The sequence below is a fragment of the Hetaerina americana genome, unplaced genomic scaffold (assembly GCF_022747635.1).
Source record: "Hetaerina americana unplaced genomic scaffold, ioHetAmer1.1.p SCAF_8, whole genome shotgun sequence".
Taxonomy (NCBI): domain Eukaryota; kingdom Metazoa; phylum Arthropoda; class Insecta; order Odonata; family Calopterygidae; genus Hetaerina; species Hetaerina americana.
In genome coordinates, this window is record NW_027287427.1 from 50,840,181 (window position 1) to 50,860,118 (window position 19,938).

A 19,938-nucleotide genomic window follows, 5' to 3' on the forward strand; every position below is an offset into this window, starting at 1 on the left:
GCCCGGGTTCACATTATGGAGACAAATATTTTTCAGTGGTATCCCGATCCCTACTTGAGGTGCTTTCTGGGGGGCACTTTGAGTGAGTACGCCGTCCTTGGACGGATGGGACGTCAAACTGCGGACCTCTTGGTGGCTTTCGACAAAAATAGGCTAATGCCGACGAGAGTTTCTCTCCACCCTTCTTTTCCCATCCATCCCAGATTTCGCAAATCTTAGCTGACGGTCGCCTCCCATAAAAACTACTACGACCAGTGTTTCTACCACAACGACTAGTGTACAACAACTGTATTTCCCACCAAATCAGGGGGAACAACAAAATTTTTACACATCTTAAACAGAAAACATCAATCTGATAATGTCTCACGACGAAATAATTCTTTCATATTGGAATATTCCAAGAAAAACTGAAAAAAAAACACTACGCACAAGCTGAGACAAAATTGGTTTAGAACACCTACGATTTGGATTGAAACAACAAAGACACCGAGGTTGCGACATACATTCTATACTCATTAAAACCACGAATACATTACGGTATGTGGCCATTTGCGCCCGGTCTACTTCCATCTAAATTCCCATGATTAATATCATTATGGTATGACAGGTTTGAACTGTTCAACAAGGTTTATTCCTATCGACGGCATCGAAGGATATCGATCACTGTCGATCGAACCCATCCAAGCGATTCATCGCTGTAGGTATCCGATCATGAAATTTAAGATTTCGAGCGGGTTCAGAGTATTAATGCCAAGTAAAAATTCTGATAACATTCAATTTTCAATCTGACAAATGTGAGATTTTTTTGAATTTTCATAAGAATTATAATGAGGTTCAATAAATTCAAATGAATGGCCCCTGATTCTACGTTATTTAAAAGTGTTAATGTTAAATAAAGGATAAACGTTCAAATACCTAAGTAATGGATCACGTATTGCCTATCTTGTTTCTCAATGATGATGGGGCACCATTGGAGTTTTCCATTCGTGGGCTGCCGTCATCTTCATCAGTAGCTGTTCACCTGATCAAGGTAGTTAGAGAAATGAAAATTCAGCGGTAGTTAGTGATAATAGGTAAATGCCATCTGCGCCATAATAAATTCAATCAAAATCTCTATTTCTGAATCAAGCAATGAGCCTTTGTCAAGCATTAAAGTTTAATCATAAAAGACGATCTAAAATGAATATGCCAGTATCGTATATTGAATTGACTCTTAGGTACCCACGTACCTAGTTATCCATTCAAATCTATTACTTGTGTGATTGAATGATAATATTTTTCTGTACTTAAAGGATATAGAACAGTAAATTTTGTCTTTTATTATTTTCTATGCCATAGTTTTTTTTGTAATTTAAGAAAGGTGGAGGAATTGTTCATGCCAGGAGGGATGGTCCACACACTATTGTTTTAGATACGCAAGAGTCACGTTTAGTAAGAGAAGAAGAAAATTTTGATTGCCGCTATATTCCTGATTGCTGTGATGCAAATTGTCTCCTGGACCTCAACAAGTATAGGTAATAATCTACTTGCAGACTAGACTACCTAAAGGACCTAGTTAAAATATTAATACCTATTATGGCAAAAGTGATGCTGCATAGATTTATGCTGCATTTATATTTTATTCAGAGGCCATTCATGCACAACACGCTGGTGTTGGATTCTTTTGGAGAAGTGCATGCAGAATACAATCGAAATTTAATAGAAAAACAAATATTATTTAGATAATTACATATTCTAGAGCGTTGGACTGCTGGCCGGAGGGGCCCGGGTTCGATTCCCGAGCAAATGATTGTTCAGGTACCAGACCTTCCTTGGAAACCACAACCGGCACAGGGAAAGGAACTGGATTTTGTGCCTTCGATGATGAAGAGCAGTCCCTCGCAGTGGCTATTGCTGATTAAAAATGTGCAGTGATGAACCATAAGCTTTTATGGCTCACTGTTGTTAAACAACAGTCTTCCATCAGTGATCCACCTCCCCAACAACAAAGTGAACACCATTTTGCCAACAGAGTCTTAAATTTATCCAGTTGGGAAATTTCCCCTAATGCTCTTTCACTCCTAAATAAGGGATTGAAATTTGCTCTGGCCATCCCTATCTCAACCAAAGGTTATAAGAACTTGGCAATGGACTGCAAAGTTGCTCCATCTAATTAATCCTCTGGTATGAAGCATTTGGTCGCCAACGCCATAGCGACAGACATGAAGAACTCGCCTTCCAATCCTTCCCGATCATCATCTGAAGGTGAGATTCTGAAGTCACTCTGAAAGTTGAAGGAAGAAAACCAACTCGTATTCAGCCAAGCTGACAATGAAACTGCACTGTTATTCTAGTTAAGGACGATAATACCAGTAAGTGCCTAAAGCTCATATCCACCAACGCCTTTCATGTACTCCCGAAGGATCCTATTCCGAACGATCAAAAGCATGTCAAAGAGGCCATCGCTTACCATGCTCACATATTCAATGGTGAAGAACAATTCTTCTTGACAACGATGAACCAATAGTGAAAGTGTTTATATATCTCGGAAGTCTTTTGGACCAAAATAGTCAAAGTAGTAGGGACATAAGGAGAAGAATTGCACTATGCAGAGGCTTTCACAAGGGAGAGGGAGTGGCAGAGACGTCGAGGAAAAATGTTAAGAAAAGACTCATCAAAACTTTGATATGGAGCATAGTTATGTATGGCGTGGAAACAAGGTCACTGAAGCAGGACAAAAGATGTACATTGGGGGCTTTTGAAATGTGGGTGTGGAGAAGGATGGATGAGGTGAAATAGACCAAAAGGAAAACAAATGAGGAAGTGCTAGGTATGGTGGGCGAGAAGTGGGGATTGTTGGGAGAAATCATGAAGAGGAAGGAAAAATGGATGAAAAGCATATTGACTAGTAGTGAGGAGTTGAAGGGTGTGATAGAGGGGAGAATGTTAAACAAACAAGGGAGGGGCAGGAATAGGATTCGTATGTGGAACAGAATGAAGGGATGAAGGAATTACACTGAGATGAAGAGAGGCTGGTTGTAAAGCAGGATGTTGGGTTGTATTTTGTTAGGAGAAACAATGTATTTATTTGGTAGCTTTGTCCATCCAAAACCTACCTTAATCTTAAAAAAAATTACATCAACCTTAAAAAAGATGCGTTAACCAAGGCCATTATCAGATCTTTCAGCCACACGTAGTAATACATTGTTATTGTTGTAAATATTTTTATGTGCTTGTGATAAATAATTTCTTTACCAGAAACTTATTAACATATATTTATTTCAGGTTGAACAAAAATTCCAAATATATAGAAGGATATGATGCAAACTTAGTTTTACTGAAGAAAAAGTCATGGAAGGACATTCCTCTTCAGTGGTAATGCCATTAAAGTAGCATTTATTAAATTCGATATTTGTCCACTCTTTGCAGTAACTGCAAGTGGGAAAAAGGTTATTTCTTATAATCATTTGAATAAAATGCTTCATATTTTGTATTGTATATGTATGATAACTGATAAGTTATGTGCATTGCAAAAAAGTTTCTGGAGATTAAATTGCATGTGAAATAAAGGATTTAGAGATAAAAATTCAGGAGCACCAGAGTGTAACCTCTGTGTAAAATCATACCTTTCTACTAGTTGGCAATATATATATATATATATATATATATATATATATATATATATGCACTATCAAGTTGATGATCTACTTTTCATAAAATTGAAGTCATGGACGTTTTTGATGGAGGAAAGCATGAAAAGAAAATGTTACAACTTAAATATGCAAAACCATTGAATGAAAATGCCTTGGAGTAGCATACAAATGTTGAGTTTCAACTGGCTATTTAAAAAATAAAAGGAATTGAGCTCTACAGCCTCTTAAATTAATGTCCCTTACAACCTTTTGTTGAAAGTCTTTTTTCCTTCAGTTCGCTGAGGAGGGCTACCTTGTATCCTAAATATGCGCATCGATGCATACTCTAGTCTTTCCCTGTTTTTTTGCTAACTTTGCTCAATTTGAGTAATATTCTCCCAGTGTTGAGGCCCTTTTAGAATGTTTGAGTGATAGTTTTCTGAGAGCTTGTGAGTGTGTCACCTCTGTGTTTGCACCTGGTGCAGAATTTATTCCCATAAACAGTCATGGCTAATGTAAATCTGTTAATAAATCCAGGTATCCACAACAGAGTCTCTTGAAATTTGTCAATAGTACCAATTGGGTTTGTAGTTGGTCACTGACGAGGAAGTAACATTCCCACAAACTACTGCAGAAGGGTGTTCTGGTTGAGAGGTTGGGATTGGTCACTGTTGTGGAAAATCTTTTCCCAGAAACCATGACAACAAATTTTGTTTTCTTTGCGGGACGAGTGTTGCTAACTTATTGCGGCGATAGTAGTTTTTATTTTATTAATTTGGTTATTTAAATTTTTGTGAAATGCTAATATGTATCCTGTGTGATGACATATTTTTTCTTTCAGTAAAAAAAAATCAGATGATGAAGAAACTGATATTGAACTACAAGATGATGATATTTTTTTGGAGAGTTTTCGTTATCATCAAAGTTTGAAAAACATGTAAGTGGAAAGTGTTTTGTATCTTCAGGTATAAGAAGTATACTTTTTAGTCTGAAAAGGCTGCTTGTGTTATTTACAAATAACAGATAACAGTTAAAGCATTTGTAACAAAAATAAAATTTTTAGTTTTATTTAGTACCCTGCCAGCCACCTCTAGGATGTGTGGCAGGGATTGGTTACATACCAGACTACCCTTGACCCAAAAGACCTTTCCCTCTTAGCGGGGTCAGACAAAACTTATTTTATTCTGATCCATTATCATTCATGCAAAAAATGACATCTTAAATATAATTTGCCTTTAATTTCTTGAATTTTATTGACATGATTTCTCATGCTGTAATAAGGTAAGGGGCTGTTAACACATTTTCAACACCATTGCTAAAGAGACATCCTTCCAATTAATGCAAGAGCATATGTCTTCCATCTTATAAAATACGCCTTTAATACTGTATATACAGTATATACAATACATACCTATAGCTATCTATATTTTAGTCTTCACTCCGTGAGTCACTCCTAATCCAGATCCTCTAATAATTTTGATTCACTACTCAGTTTGTTATGACAACATTTCACAATTCTTTCTCCTCTATACCGCATGCCATCCAATTAAGCATTCAATCCAACTTCATGATGATCTCATATACTAGTGGCATATTCTAAAAGAGGTATTACAATTGAAAGATAACATTTCTCTTAAACCTTTTCACAACGTTTCCCAGACACTCATCTAAAAAAAATCATTATTTTTTGTTAGTTTGTCCACATATTCCCCATATATGTTTCACCCAGGAGAGGTCGTGAGAGAGGGTAATGCCTAACTACTTGTATTGAATTAAGTCTACCCTGTGTATTTTTTTGTTCCTGATGCAGTAGGCATTTGGGAGGTAATCGCTCTTTTTTGAAAAATTCATCACTAGCTTTTTTTTACCTCATGAGTGGTAAGAATTCTGTCAAGTTCTTAAAATTTTGTATATTAATTTGCATAATTTGGTCTGTATTATGTAATTCATCCCATAGTATAGTTTTCTAATTTAAGATTTTTCTTTCAGAGCCAGACCATACAATGAAAGTGAAAGATTAGCAATGATTAATTGGATTATTAAGAATAAATCATATGCCTCGGTCGGTGGAAATTCTCTTTGGATGGATATGGAAAAAGAAGAGGTATGTTGAACATTATTTCAGTGATTTTAGACTAATGATTATTTCAAAGTTATTGCTCACTCAGATGTCACAAAATAACTGGAGGACACTGCAATCAATATAAGTTACCTCTGTTGGGTTCACTTATTTCTGCTCTTAATTAAATCACAATTAGAATGTGAATGTTTATATTTGCTTGCAGTCATCAGGAACTCAAGTTGGAAACATATTCTCTTGTAGTGATTTTTCCCCATGTGAGCTCTGAAGTGACATATTGATGAGTTGAGTGGGGTGATAACACGGTGCAGAGATGGGATAAGCAGGAATCTTAATTTTAAATTAAGATTAATGGATGTGTTGACACTTAGGGCAGGTGAAACATTATTGAGAAAAGCAGATTATTATCAGACTCCAATGAGTAAATAGCACAAACAATTCGATGCTGGCTGCAGGCCTCTGGACACCCTCTATATTGTCCTACCAGTGAGAGACCCCTCCTCTTAATGGGAGCCCGTTGGCCAAAGTCACCAAGACATTCAAGCAAAGGGTATTAATACTTGGGCCTCCGACTGAATTGAGGGATTAAATTTAGAGACGGTGCACCACATTGTTGTTCTGCCCGAAGAAGTACTGGGAGTTGTCTTTTTTTGCTGAGTGAAAGTCTTCCTATCTGTCTCTGATAAAATTCAATTCTTTGGTGCCCCAACCTTCAATAGGACTTTGGCAGCCAATTGGCTTTATATGCAATCTTTTCTTGTGTTGCCGACCTTACAATTATGACACTCTATTGCCAATCAATCAAATTTCTTTCGTTTGAGTAATTTACAAAGTGTCATTGGTACATGCAATTTGTTTAACGCATGGACTCCATTCTCAAAAGGATTGTTCATAGCATGCTAATGCACCACTATTTGAATGCATATCTTGTAGCTTAATTATTCTTTATAGATATTCCTTTATTGAATAGCATCAGCCAAAATTTGCAATTTGCTCGTGATTAATTCATGTTTTTCTTATTGTTTTTTTTTCAAAGGTCTGCCAAGGAAGATCATGGCAATCATTAAAAGAGCATTTTAAAAAGAAGGTCTTGCCAAGTATTAACACATTTGGACTTTCTGAAAAGCATGTTAAGTGTTTTAAAAAAAGGTACCTATCTGTTAATTTTTAAGTTTATAATATTGAGTGGTGAATGCACATTTTGTTTCTGTCAGGACCATGAGAACAGTGCTAGTCTTCATATGCCCAAGATGTAGCTACTACTTCTGTCTTTGTAAATATCATAGAGTCTAAGAATTCACCTCATCATCATATAATATCCCAAGATCTAACATGGAGAGAAGCTTTGGCAGTGGATAAAAATAAGTTGTCAGTGTTCTTGCTGAGGTGATTTCATCAATTTAAGAGGCAGGAAGGAAATATGGACGTATTACGTGTATCTTAATTTTGTGTAACAATTAATTGAATAATGGCAATATATTTTATTTCTGTTCTATATTAGGTTTTGTTTATCTAATAGCTTATGACTCATGAGACTATACTGTATTAAAGGCATAATGTGTTTTGGGTCAAAATGCAGAACATTTCTTTTTTTTTACGTCTGAAATGATATTTGATTTGGCTATGCCAATTTTATGTGAATCATTATCCTTTTACTGTCTTGTACTCTGTTGAAAAGCTTTACAGAGTTAGCCTCGGCAAAAAAAAGCATTATAATTGTTTCTTAAAAACGTATTTCACTGTCCAAACTGAATTGCTTGATCAAATTATAACAAAATCGACCTAAGTGATGAAAAGTTGGAGAGAGATGAGAAAATAAAACATTTGTAATTGATTTATGCATCCTGCTAGATAGAAGAAGCACGATAGACCTAGACTGACTTCTTTCTAACAAACTCAAGTCCTGGACAAACCTTTTTCTTTTGTAATTGATTTCATACCTTCTTCCTCACAGTGTGTTTGCCATTTTCCCCATCTGTTTTGTAACCTAGTCAATCCTACACATCTATGAATATTTCATGGCATGGCATGTTATCCTGCTTTTCTGTTGAGTTATGTTTGTATTCTTACATTTATTGTTTAAATAAAGTACATTAAGATTCAAGTTTCAACTCAACCTAATTGTTTCCTTTCTGTTTTTTAGACGTCCATATTAGAAGATTTTTACCGGCAATGAAGATGGTAATGATTGGGCAATCTTGCTTCCCTGATGACACAGTTGATAGTTAGAAATGAAAATTAATCATCAAAAATCCTGGTGACAGCATTTGAAAACTATATAGTTGAATTCAAGACATTTTCATTTGTTTTGCTGCATGAGTTATTTTTAATCAAAATTCATTCGATCGTGTGATTCAATATTGTTAAATCAGGGGAGAAGTTTATTTTTATCATCTATTGTAAGCATCATTGTATGATTATCAAATTAATTAATTTGATAATTGTATTATTATAATCAAAAATAATTTCTAGTAAAACTATACTCATCAAATTAATTTTTTTAATGTGAAAAAGTTTAACTTAATCATATCATCATGACCACCAAGTAGAAAATTTCATAATTACTTGTTTTTGGTCAATATGCAAGGGATAAACCTACATATGAAGGCAGTGGCATAAGAAGTGAGTGAAACTAGGTGTGCGTTATGGAAGAGGATCATACAATGAGGCATTTCTACTTAAACTTGCTAAAAATTGGCCTTAAAAATAATCAAATTATGTACTTCATGCCAATTATGCCATATGACAAGATTCAATTCCTCTTATTAGAGAATGTATATGCTGACTAGATGGGGTATAATTTCAGCTCCCATGTGATACCTCTGAACCCTACTAGCCTCTCTCTCTACTCTTGCCAGTGACTTGGAAGAGGAGCTACTCTCTTCAACATAACTCACTCAATTTCACATGCCATAAGGTATAGTAATAGATGAGTTTCATCCCCAACTAACCTTTGGGTTGAGGTTTTGACAAATATGTTGGAAAACCAATCCCAAATGAGTTGTACTCGGCAGGTGTTTCAAAGTGAAAATGGTTTGTTTGTTTTTACATCTTTACTGACAGATAGGGGTGTAATTATTGGGTTAATGTTATACTAAAATAGCTGACCTAGAAATCCTGGATTCGCCCTATATTTTCCCAGGGAAAGGTCATTTTCACAATGCCTGTTATGCAGATCAAGCGATACATGCCCATTCAAGATGCTAAATTTACTAAAGTTAGCAGATTTCATTCCTTGAGGTGCAGTCAATGCAGTAAATCCATGTCTGATGCCAACAAACACTTGGCACCCGAAAGAAAAACAACAGTAAGCCCTAGGGAAATTACATACCAAAGTGGCATAGACTCGCTTTCTTGGGGAAATCAGTCATCCACCCCCCCACCTTACCCCCTCTCACTCCTCCTTCTTCCCCATCAACCTAAAAGTATATGTATACCATGCTTTTCGATGTATATCCACATGATGATCCCAAACAGAGGTGAAAGCCTGGTCATCAATAAATGTGAACTGTGGATTTGCCATGTTTCTGTTATTTGTTCAATGAAGAAATGTCACCAATTAATGGCTTAAACAGTGTCAAAGTTTGAAGAAAGTTGTAATCGTAAAATACGTGATATGATCAAGCCATGGGAGGACAGATTGACAATGTCTCAGTGATGACAAATCTTCAACCGTAAGCTTGATTTCCATTTGGGGAAGAGGTAGAATTCACAATGGGCCATGCCAGTCAAAAAAAGGAATTGGACTAAGAATCCATGCTTTTTAAGGTCAGAAACTGATGAACAGCTGGAAAGGTATGGAGCAACATTTTATTATGATTAACAACTATGTTATTGCCCCTCCAACCTGCTTTCTTTAAACTTTTCCCAGCAACCATCACTCTTCCCCTACCATGTCTGGAAATTCATTGTTTGTTTTCCATTCTTCACACCCACATCTCAATAGCCTACCATTCATGAGGGGATATCGTTAACTTTACATTGCTAAAATAAAATCAAGTTAGAAATTTAATTTTTACTTGTTATTCTTAAGACCTCTCTGCGTAATCATCATCCAGAATTACAAGGGTCCTATAAAAAGTATTGGGAAAAATAGATTTTGTTCAGTTATTGGTAAAATGTCTCAAGATTCTTCAAAGAACATCCTTTGAGCGTTGACACACTTCTGCCAGTGGCTTTTCCAAGACTCAAAGGTTCCTTGGCAGGTGCATTCCGGAAGGATGTCACGTTTGGGAAAAAGAAATAATCTTCTGGTGCCAAGTCATGACTGTAAGGGGGTTGGAGAATTGTTGCGATGCCGTTTTTTCCCCTGGTAGTCAGTTATCTTGGAGCAGGAGTAGCGGGGTGCCTTTGAGACAAGTTTAGAGCAGATCTTTTGCATTGACAAATTTTCAGTGATTAAATTAGTGTGTACTGCCATCTTATTGATTCCAATATGATTTCTGATCATGTGCACGCTTAACCGACAGTCTGAATTCAGCATTTCACGCACATGTTGCACATTATTGTTGGTTCTTGACGTCGATGGCTATCCAGTACTGGTTTCGTCCTCCACACAGCCATCTTTGAAGAGCCTGTGCCCTTAAAAACTGCAGTTAATGGCATGCTTTCATCCTTGAACACTTGGAAAATCATGTCCAATGTCCTTGTAACCGATATCCCCAGTCCAGCACTTAAGTTGATGGTGTACAGCTGTTTAATTATTTGCTGCATTTTGCACTTGCAATGAGTCACTTCACAGGGGGCAAACTATTATTGGCTGTTGAAATCCCTCCAAAAATGAAATTCCCATATTGCCAAAATCAGAGGTCCTTTGTGACAATTATTAGTATTTATTTAATGACAAGCTCTATCATGAAATGCATAATATTATAAATTAAGGATGAAAATGTATCTATAATAAGGATTTTTGTAGTCAACTATCTGTAAAAACATTAATTTTGAATTTTATATTTATTTGAGGAATTCGATCATGGTTTCATAGTTTGTAAACACAATGTAATGTCCTTTACACTTGTAATAAATATATTGCATACATTTGAAGTGAAGCAATATATCTCATTCACTGAGCCAATGAACTTCAGAATTTGACTGTGTTGATCATTCAACCCTAAAGCTTGAAATTCCCTATGATGGCTTCGAACACATGGAACTTAAATTCATCTTACTTACCCGATCGAAAGTAATGGTGCAAATATTATAAATTCTTATCTATAGTACATGTATTACGACGTTGGTCATCTTTTGCCTCTAATGTTAGTCAATGGCATACTAAGCAGGCGCTCTATGAAAAACACCATCATATACTCAAAAAGAGGACACTCTTGATTCAGATATGTAATAACTCCAGGGTTGCCAGGCCCTAAGAGCACAGATGAGTCGTACAACTTTGTGATACAATTTTTCAACTAGCTTTCAAGCCTACTCATTTACCAAATAAGGTTCAAAAATGAATGGAGAAATGTCTGCCAATCCTTCCTTTATTCCATACATTAATATTTTGAAATAGACTTTTGTAATATTGTATTTTAGATGTACTGTTTTCCATTGATGACATGATCATTCTCCTAATTATTTAATGTTTCAACATCAGGGTAATACTTGGACGACATGTACATGATGAATCAAGATAATTGTATGGTCTTTAAAATTGAATAAAAATTATGCACATCTTAATTTTTGCTTGATGTTCTCTGTTTAGCGCAAATTTTTCCTTATTGCCCTCTACTGCGGCCCTAAAAATGTGGTCTTCCGGTTAATCCAGAAATTCTCTTTGGTTTGCCCGCCACTGTGGTTGACCCTATTGCCATCTAGTATCACAATTAATTAACATTCCAATATGAAAATGTTTTTCTTCTGCATCGCTATGAAAATTTTGTATTTCTTATCATCATGAAGACTGGTATTGTGTCATGTTGCGAGGTTTTGACTTAAATTTCCTAACATGCTTTTAATTCCGAGTACCAAATTTTCATGTAAATAAGACCTTTTTTACAAGGCAGTTGTCAGGCTCCGCGGATAGCAGTTAATACTCAGATGAAAGCTTTAAGGGATGTGATTTTCAATATATAGTTCAGTAGAGACTGCAATAATGGTAAACCTAAAGACTTTTAGTACTAAATTTTTCGTGCTTGTGGGATGTGTGGTGAAATATGGATGTATAGCCCATTGTACCCTAGAATTTATCGGCGATTTTGTCGTCGTAAGTATTGCCTTGTTGCAGCTTTTTTGTTAATATTGGGGTGTTTGAATTGTTTGCTCTTGTTGCTCATATTCAACGTGTGCTAGTCCTTGGTTATTGAATAATATAATCATTTCATGAGCTTTGAAATTTCACGATGAAAGTAATAAGTATGATTTGAAAAGGGCTTTTGTTAATTCTTTGTTATTTTTGTACCGAACAACTATGAAATTAGTGCGTTGGGCCATCTATGGAACCGACAATAGAGAGTCAGAACATCATATTAACCGAACATATCACCCCAAGGCTTCGAAGAATAAAGAAAGGAGATATTGTTATTGCCAAGTCTCCGAACAATCCCCGACAACTCATTTGCAAGCGTGTGGTCGGTCTTCCAGGAGATCGAGTGAGATGGGGAATGATAAAATCCGATGTGGTGAGTTATTGAATTTGTAATTGCATTTAAATGAAAATCTGTATTTAGAGATTTTGCGTAGGATTTTCGCCATGCACTTCTTTGCTATATCTACACTCATTTTTCGATGATTACCGTACAAGTTCATAAATTAAGTACCAGCTATTATAAATAAAATAATGGTGAAAATAACATTTTTCGTTTTTGCCTTTGTTGCAGGTGCCTCGAGGTTATGTATGGCTGGAGGGAGATAACAACAGTAATTCCACTGATTCTAGGGATTATGGACCTGTGCCTCAAGGATTGATCAGGGGAAGAGCACTTTGTAAAGTATGGCCCCCACAAGACATGAGAGTGTTCTCCAATTCATTGAATGATCCATCTGGAAGATGAGTTCTGGACAGTTGAAATAATTCAGTAAACTCATGTGAAAATTGTTATATTTCATTTATACCCAGTAGGTAATAGTGATAGCCAATGTGTGTACATAAGAAAACGTTAAATTATTTTCAAAGTTATACTCTATCATGCTGATAAACAGCTCAGGAGCAGAAAAATGACATTTCATTTTTACCCCTGGCGCACAGCTTCCATTCAACTGCAATGGTCATTACCTAGCATTGTTAAAGTGGTTCCGGGTAGGTGGTTCAATGTTCCAGTTTATCTACGCAGAGAATTTTTTCACAATTAAATTTGTTTACAGTGAACTGCAGATGAGAGAATCAATACATTGAGTTTTACAATAATTTTTTATGTAAAAACTTTGTTCTTCAATTTTTATGCTATAGCAACAATCAAAAAGTGTTTGAACAGGAATGAATAATATAATTAAAAGCTGTTTGCATTACTCAATGATTAGTAATTATTCTTTTAAGTTTGTTCTGGTGAAATGGCTCGTGTGTTTTGCTATTCACCCACGCCATGTTCCCCGAGACTGGAAACAGCTAATTGTTGGTGATAATTTATTTCATAGGTAACTAGTTAACTGACATTTTATCAAGAGTCTTGTATCATCTGGCCGCTGCAGTAATATGCATTTCCTTGTAACCCACTTGTCGAATGTGACATTTGGATAATTGGTAAAATCTGTGTTCATTATCAGGGATACCCACTATTTTTCTGCGTGGTTGCTGATGCTATCAAAAAGGATTGAAAGCATTCTCATGGTTTGGTTAACTATCTTATTTCATTCAAAACTTCTGTTATGGGACTTCAGAATGTAATTTACGCATCTGTGCTGAAAATTGCTGGAGAGTAGATATCCATTGATGTTATATCATCATTTCTCTTTCTCAAGAATAACAGAGCAGTAGATGCAATCGTTTCAGGCTGTATTAATATCAGCGATGCCCTAAAAGAAGTGCTCAAGACTGGTATCAACCTGTGTATTACACATTGCTCTGCACATTTTTTTAAAGTGATATTATATGGAAATATTAATTTAACAGAGACTGAAGTATTGGTTGGATAAACAAATTATCAGGATTTACGTATGAATTTCTTACCAACATTGCCTAAATGTTGTGGAGTTGTAACTTTGTGGAGTTGTGTGTATCCTCAGAAGTTTGGGCCTTGGACTTTTTCACACTTTTATTTGTCACAAAATATAACTCAATAGTTCTTATAAAGGTGAAACACTCATATTTTGCCGATTAAAACTGCGGTAAAACAGCATCTCTTACCCCTGTGGTTGTTATGCATAATTATTATGGGTATAAAAGGGCCAGTCAAGAAAGTCTTGAGTATTAATTTATTTATTGATGGGAATAACCCTTTGGCAAAAACATAGATTAGTTCTGCATTATTGAAAAACATTTACGTATGGTTACAAATTGCATGAAAGATATTTTTAGGTGTTATTAGGGTATGCATACATACCCATTTAGATTAATGTAGACAAAAAAGATTATTGAATAATATTAACTATTATATATAAATATATATAAATAAAATAAACATAAAAGAATGTTAAATAATATTCCAAATTTAAAAATGAAAACAGAACTTAAGAAATATAGTATTTGTTACGGGCCAGATGATGGTACAAAATGCCAAATGTTAGTAGTAGTCATTAAATAGACCTTATGGAATCGGTTAAGAAAATTTACCCAATGGACATCAGGAATAACTTCTTCACATGTACGGATATCGACACAGCAATAATTAGTATTCTAAAATTCTTCAGGTTGCTTAATAGCATTTTTTTTAAGGGGTCCTTGAGGGATAGAAAATAGGTCAATACAATGAAAACTTTTGGTATCTCTCATAATCTGGCTTATAGGCAAGTAGTAATTTTAATTTTATGCATGGTATCTTAAATCAAAGAGTATTTCATACCTTGTGTTATGTGGAGGTATTCTGAAAGATAATGCACTTATGCCCTCCCCGGACTACAACCTTGACGTGGTGGAAGGGCTTGTGCATTCCGATGACCCCTAGAGCTGTGCTGGTGGGAGTAATAATAATTGCTCCTGGTAGGGTCACCCATGCCAGATAGGTCGAAGGTTAGGAGCCAGACAAAAGGTAGTCCACGCAGTGTCTGTTCCTCAGTGAGGCGGCTGCAATGGCATCTGACCCCAGTGGGGCGGCCAGTAAGTGATGGTGTCATGTTAAAAACACTATTGAGGAAGGCAACGGGAAACCACCTCAATTATCATTCCCAAGATTTACATGATGGACAAACCAGAGATTTTGAGTCCTGGCAACTACGGGGCTCGGCCCAATCGGCCGTGTGTCGTGCCCGGCAACGGGGGAGGCAAGGCTCCCGCGGTCATCATCACACGAAACCCTTGCAAGGGAAAACCAGCAGCAGTAGGACAGAAGACGCAGGAGAAGAAGACCAAATTAGTTAGAATAGGAACATGGAATGTTAGGACAATGATGAGGACAGGGAAATTGGAGAATGTTAAGCGAGAGATGGAAAGGGGAAATATAGATATTTTAGGTCTATGCGAGGTGAGATGGAAGGATAGCGGGGATTACTGGAGCGATAAGTATAGAATAATATACAGCGGTGGGGACGAGAGCCAACGAGGGGTTGCCATGGTATTAAATAAAGAGGTAGGAAGAAGCGTAGTCGACATAGAGCAGGTAACGGATAGATTATTACTAGTAGAGATAAAAGCAGAGCCGACGAACTTGGTTATTATTCAGGTATACATGCCACCGAGCATCCATAAGGAAGAAGAGGTCGATAGGATATACAGGGTCGCACCCAAAAGTGGTAGGACTGATTTTTTTACAAGAATTTTATTGACGATGTACTTACATCGACTTAATAATCTTCAAAGTATGCTCCTTGAGCTGCTACACACTTAGTATAACGTTGCTCCCATTCCCCATACGCCCGCTGGAAATTTTCTTTGGGGATGCCGTTGATGACCCTCGTCGAAGCCTCTTGAACGGCCTTTATCGAGTCAAAACATCGTCCCTTGAGCTGTCTTTTCATCAGGGGGAAGAAGACAAAGTCCGGTGGTGCCAGATCAGGAGAATAGGGCAGGTGCGGCAACATGGCAACGCCGTATTTGGCCAGGAGCTGTCTGACGACGAGCGTGCCATGGCAGAATTTTCGGCACCATCTTGGCGCACACCTTGCACATGGCCAAATCCTGTGAAATAATGCATTGGACGTTGGATGCAGACAGACCCAACTGGTCTGCAATTTCTTCACTGGTTAAGCGTCGGTCTGTGTTCAGCAGTGTCCTCACTCTGTCCACATTCGTGTCGGTTCTTGTCGTCGACGGCCGTCCGGAGCGATGGTTGTCTTCAACGAGCTCCCTACCCTCGTTAAACAACTTGTGCCACTCAAATACTGTGGAACAGCTTAAGGCAGTGTCCCCATAAGCCTGCTTGATCATATGGAGGGTCTCAGTTGCCGTCTTCCCGAGTTTCGCACAAAACTTCATGGAATAACGTTGCTCTAAATTCAGATTCATTTTGTTTTCCGATGCGGACAAAAAACTCATTTCACTAAAAACGATGCCCTCACTCAACGACAGCCCGCAGGCGACTGAGGTTGGTGTTGGTCTGTTGCTAAGAGCCCCCTCCACCTTACCCTGCCAGGCAGACCCCCCTCCGCCGCTCCGTTTGCGCCAGAGAAAATCAGTCCTACCACTTTTGGGTGCGACCCTGTATGATCAGTTAGAGGACATAATCGTGTGTGTTCCTGCAGGGAAACATTTGATAGTGATGGGGGATTGGTATGCGACGGTAGGCAAAGGGAGAGATAGTGACGAGGTCGGGGACTACGGATTAGCCACGAGGAATGACCGCGGGGAGAAAGCAGTTGAGTTCTGCAGGAGACAGAGGTTAGTCATCACCAACGCTTGGTTTAGACACCACAAAAGACGCAGGTATACATGGAAAATGCCAGGTGACTCAGAAAGGTATCAGCTAGATTATATCCTGGTTAGACACAGGTTTAGGAACAGTGTGATAAATTCGCACAGCTTCCCGGGAGCGGATGCAGACTCTGACCACAATTTAGTTGTTATGAAATGTAGCGTCCATTTCAAAAAGATAAGGCAGGGGCGGCGAGTTAGAAAATGGAATGTAGAAGCATTAAATGGTTTGAAAAGGAAGGAATACAAACAGGTGGTATAGGAAATCATGGAAGATGGTAAAGAGCTAAGTACTATCAAAGAAAAATGGGAAAGTTTCAAGAAAGGGTTGTCGAAAGCTGCAAAAGACACTATTGGAACCGTTAATGCTAAAAGGACTAGGAAACCATGGGTCACCAATGAGATGATTACAAAGATGGATGAGCGGCGAAAATGACAGAATGTAAATACAGAATTAGGCAAAATGAAGTACCAAGAGCTAAATAATAAATTTAGGCGGGCAACAAATAAAGCAAAAGAAGCATGGTAGAAGACGCAGTATGAGGATATGGAAAGTTTGTAGAGGATGGGTGAAATTGGTGTGTGTAGTAAGTATTGGTAGTGTGGTAGTGTATAGAAGAACTGTATAGTAAAGAACTCAGACCAACAAAGTTAGACATTGAAAAAGAATATGACGTAGAGGAGGAAGCTTAGATCCAGGCATACAAGACAATGAGAAAGAAAGGGAATTAAGGGAGATGAAACTAAATAAAGCCGTTGGGGTAGACAACATTCCTGTGGAACTACTGAAAGATTTAGGAAAATGTGGGAGGAAGAGTCTATATATACTAATTGGCAGTAACTATTAGGAAATTATCTGGCCGGAAGACTTTGTGAGATCAGTGTTAATTCCTACTCCGAAAAAGATAAAGGCTACATCATGCAAGGACTGCAGAACAATAAGTTTGATTTCCTATGCAGCTAAAGTTGTTCTCAAGATCATCAACTAAAGGATAGAGAGAAAGGCGAAGGCTTACTTATGGGATGATCAGTTTGCGTTTAGGTAGGAGAGAGTCACATGGGATGTCATTGCAGTAATGAAATCACTAGTCGAGAGGCATATAGAATACAATCGGGACGTATTTGCCTGTTTCGTAGATTTCAAAAAAGCGTTTGATAGAGTAAATTGGGAAAAACTAATGAGCATATTGCAGAAAATAGGAATAGATTGGAGGGAAAGGAGGCTAATCCGCAACCTGTAGATATCTCCGACTGCTTAGGTGCAAGTGGGGAACGGGGAGTCCGGATGGGTAGTGTTAGGAAGAGGTGAGAGGCAGGGTTGTCCATTATCACCGGTGCTGTTCAATCTGTATGCAGAGGAAATGATTAAAGAGGCATGGGAAGAACTGGAGGTAGGAATGAAAGTCGGAGGGGAATTTGTAAAATCAGTTAGGTTTACTGATGACCAAGCTCTAGTTTGTTAGTCAGCCAAGGGGTTGAAAACATTGATGAGTGAATTGGAAATTCAGTGCGACAGGTATGGGATGAGAATCAACATTAATAAAACAAAGGTTATGCGATTTTCTAGAAAGAAAAAGGGCAAGCTTAACATTAAAATAGGAGGGCAAAAACTAGAGCAGGTAGAACAGTTTACGTATCTCGGTAGTGTTTTGGACCAACACGGTCAAAGTAGTAGGGACGTAAGGAGAAGAATTGCGCTAGGCAAAGAGGCTTTCACGAGGAGGAGGGAGTTGATGACGGGGACTTTGAGTAAGGATGTTAAGAAAAGACTCGTAAAAACTTTGATATGGAGCGTAGCTATGTACGGCGCGGAAACGTGGTCATTGAAGCAGGAGGATAGACGTAGACTGGAGGCTTTTGAAATGTGGGTGTGGAGAAGAATGGAGAAGGTGAAATGGACAGAGAAGAAAACAAATGAGGAAGTACTTGGTATGGTGGGCGAAGAGAGGGGTTTGTTGGGAGCAATCCTATGGAGGCAGGAAAAGTGGATGAAGGGGGTGTTGACCGGCAGTGGGATGTTGAAGACTGTGATAGAGGGTAGAATGTTGGGCAAAAGAGGAAAGGGAAGGAACAGGATAGGGATGTTGGACGGGATGAAGGGAGGAAGAAAGTACTCAGAGATGAAGAGGGACCTGATATAGAGTAGGATGATGTATTTTGTGTTTTTTTTAGGAGTAATTAAATGTTTGTTTGGTAATTGTGTCCATCCACAAAAAAAAACCTACCTTAACCGGTAGATTACCTTAAAAAAATGCACTTATGAGTTCTAAGGAATCAGTCATGTTATGCAGTAATTTATAAAGAAAAGGTATGATATTAATTTTTCTATGTTTATTCAAGGAGGGAAGATTTAGTTGTGGCAAAATTTCATGTTAACTAAAAATATATTTGTGAAAATTGAATTTGAATGCAATTTTGTGCACAAATTTTCTTTGAACTCGTTTGATTGTGTGAATATGGAGTTTTTGGTAAAGTGACCATACATTAGAGCAGTATTCACATAGTGACCTAACTAATCAAATTGGATGTATCCTTAAAAGTGATTATGTTAATTATTATTACTTGGTATTCTATCGATTATGGTAGGTTTTGGATGGAAACAACATGTACAATTGTACCCAGTACAGTAATCTGAAATTGGGCGCTAGATCAACTAAATCCCTCTTCCATTCAGCATATTTCTTTCCTCCCTTCATTCTGCCCAACATTCCTATCCTATTTCTGCCCCTTACTCGTTTGCCCAACATTCTCCCCTGTATTACAGACTCCAACATCCTATTGCCAATCAATATATTCCACATCCATCTTTCTTACCTCTTTGTGATTTCTTCCAACAATCCTTTCTCCTCCCTCACCATACCTAGCACTTCCTTGTTTGTTTTCCTTTCAGTCCCTGCTGCCCTAATTATTTTGACCATTTTGATTCAAAACATTTGTGAGATAGGTAAACTGTTCCACCTACTCTGATTATGGACTCCAATTTCAATATTTAATTTAGCTTACCTCTTTCTCAAAAATCGCATAACTTCTGTTCTGTTTACATTTATTCTCATCTCATACCTATCGCACTTACCTTTCAATGCACTCAGCAGAGTTTGCAACCCCTTGGTTGTGTGATTAACTAAAGCGTGGTCATCAGCAAACCTAACTGATTATATGAATTTCCTACCGATTTTCATATACCTCAAATTCTTCTCTTGCCTCTTTTACCATATCCTACACGCGTATTTTAAACAGTATAGGTGATAATGGACACTCCTGTGTTACTCCTTTTCCTAACACTACCCATATGAACTCTCCAAACACCACTC

The 19,938-nt window shown here is 37.5% G+C and overlaps 2 protein-coding genes across 3 annotated transcripts; both read left to right on the forward strand.

The window, feature by feature from the left end:
- The first annotated feature begins 675 nt into the window (after window positions 1-675).
- Window positions 676-11,314, forward strand: LOC139697889 (telomeric repeat-binding factor 2-interacting protein 1-like). 2 transcript variants are annotated; one of them, XM_071596753.1, is made up of 7 exons: window positions 683-1,030; window positions 1,357-1,514; window positions 3,265-3,354; window positions 4,453-4,548; window positions 5,601-5,715; window positions 6,728-6,840; window positions 7,835-11,314. In XM_071596753.1, the coding sequence occupies exons 1-7, from the start codon at window positions 923-925 to the stop codon at window positions 7,845-7,847; spliced, it is 693 nt and encodes a 230-aa protein (XP_071452854.1). In that variant the 5' UTR covers window positions 683-922; the 3' UTR covers window positions 7,848-11,314. The 2 variants fall into 2 exon arrangements, with proteins under 2 accessions (XP_071452853.1, XP_071452854.1); XM_071596752.1 differs by lacking the exon at window positions 7,835-11,314 and having other exon boundaries at window positions 676-1,030; window positions 6,728-7,737.
- Window positions 11,315-11,560: 246 nt separating this feature from the next.
- LOC139697699 (mitochondrial inner membrane protease subunit 1) lies at window positions 11,561-13,788 on the forward strand. Its single transcript, XM_071596523.1, has 3 exons — window positions 11,561-11,893; window positions 12,108-12,308; window positions 12,507-13,788. Exons 1-3 carry the CDS (start codon window positions 11,783-11,785, stop codon window positions 12,678-12,680), a joined length of 486 nt encoding a protein of 161 aa, XP_071452624.1. The 5' UTR covers window positions 11,561-11,782; the 3' UTR covers window positions 12,681-13,788.
- Window positions 13,789-19,938: the final 6,150 nt, after the last annotated feature.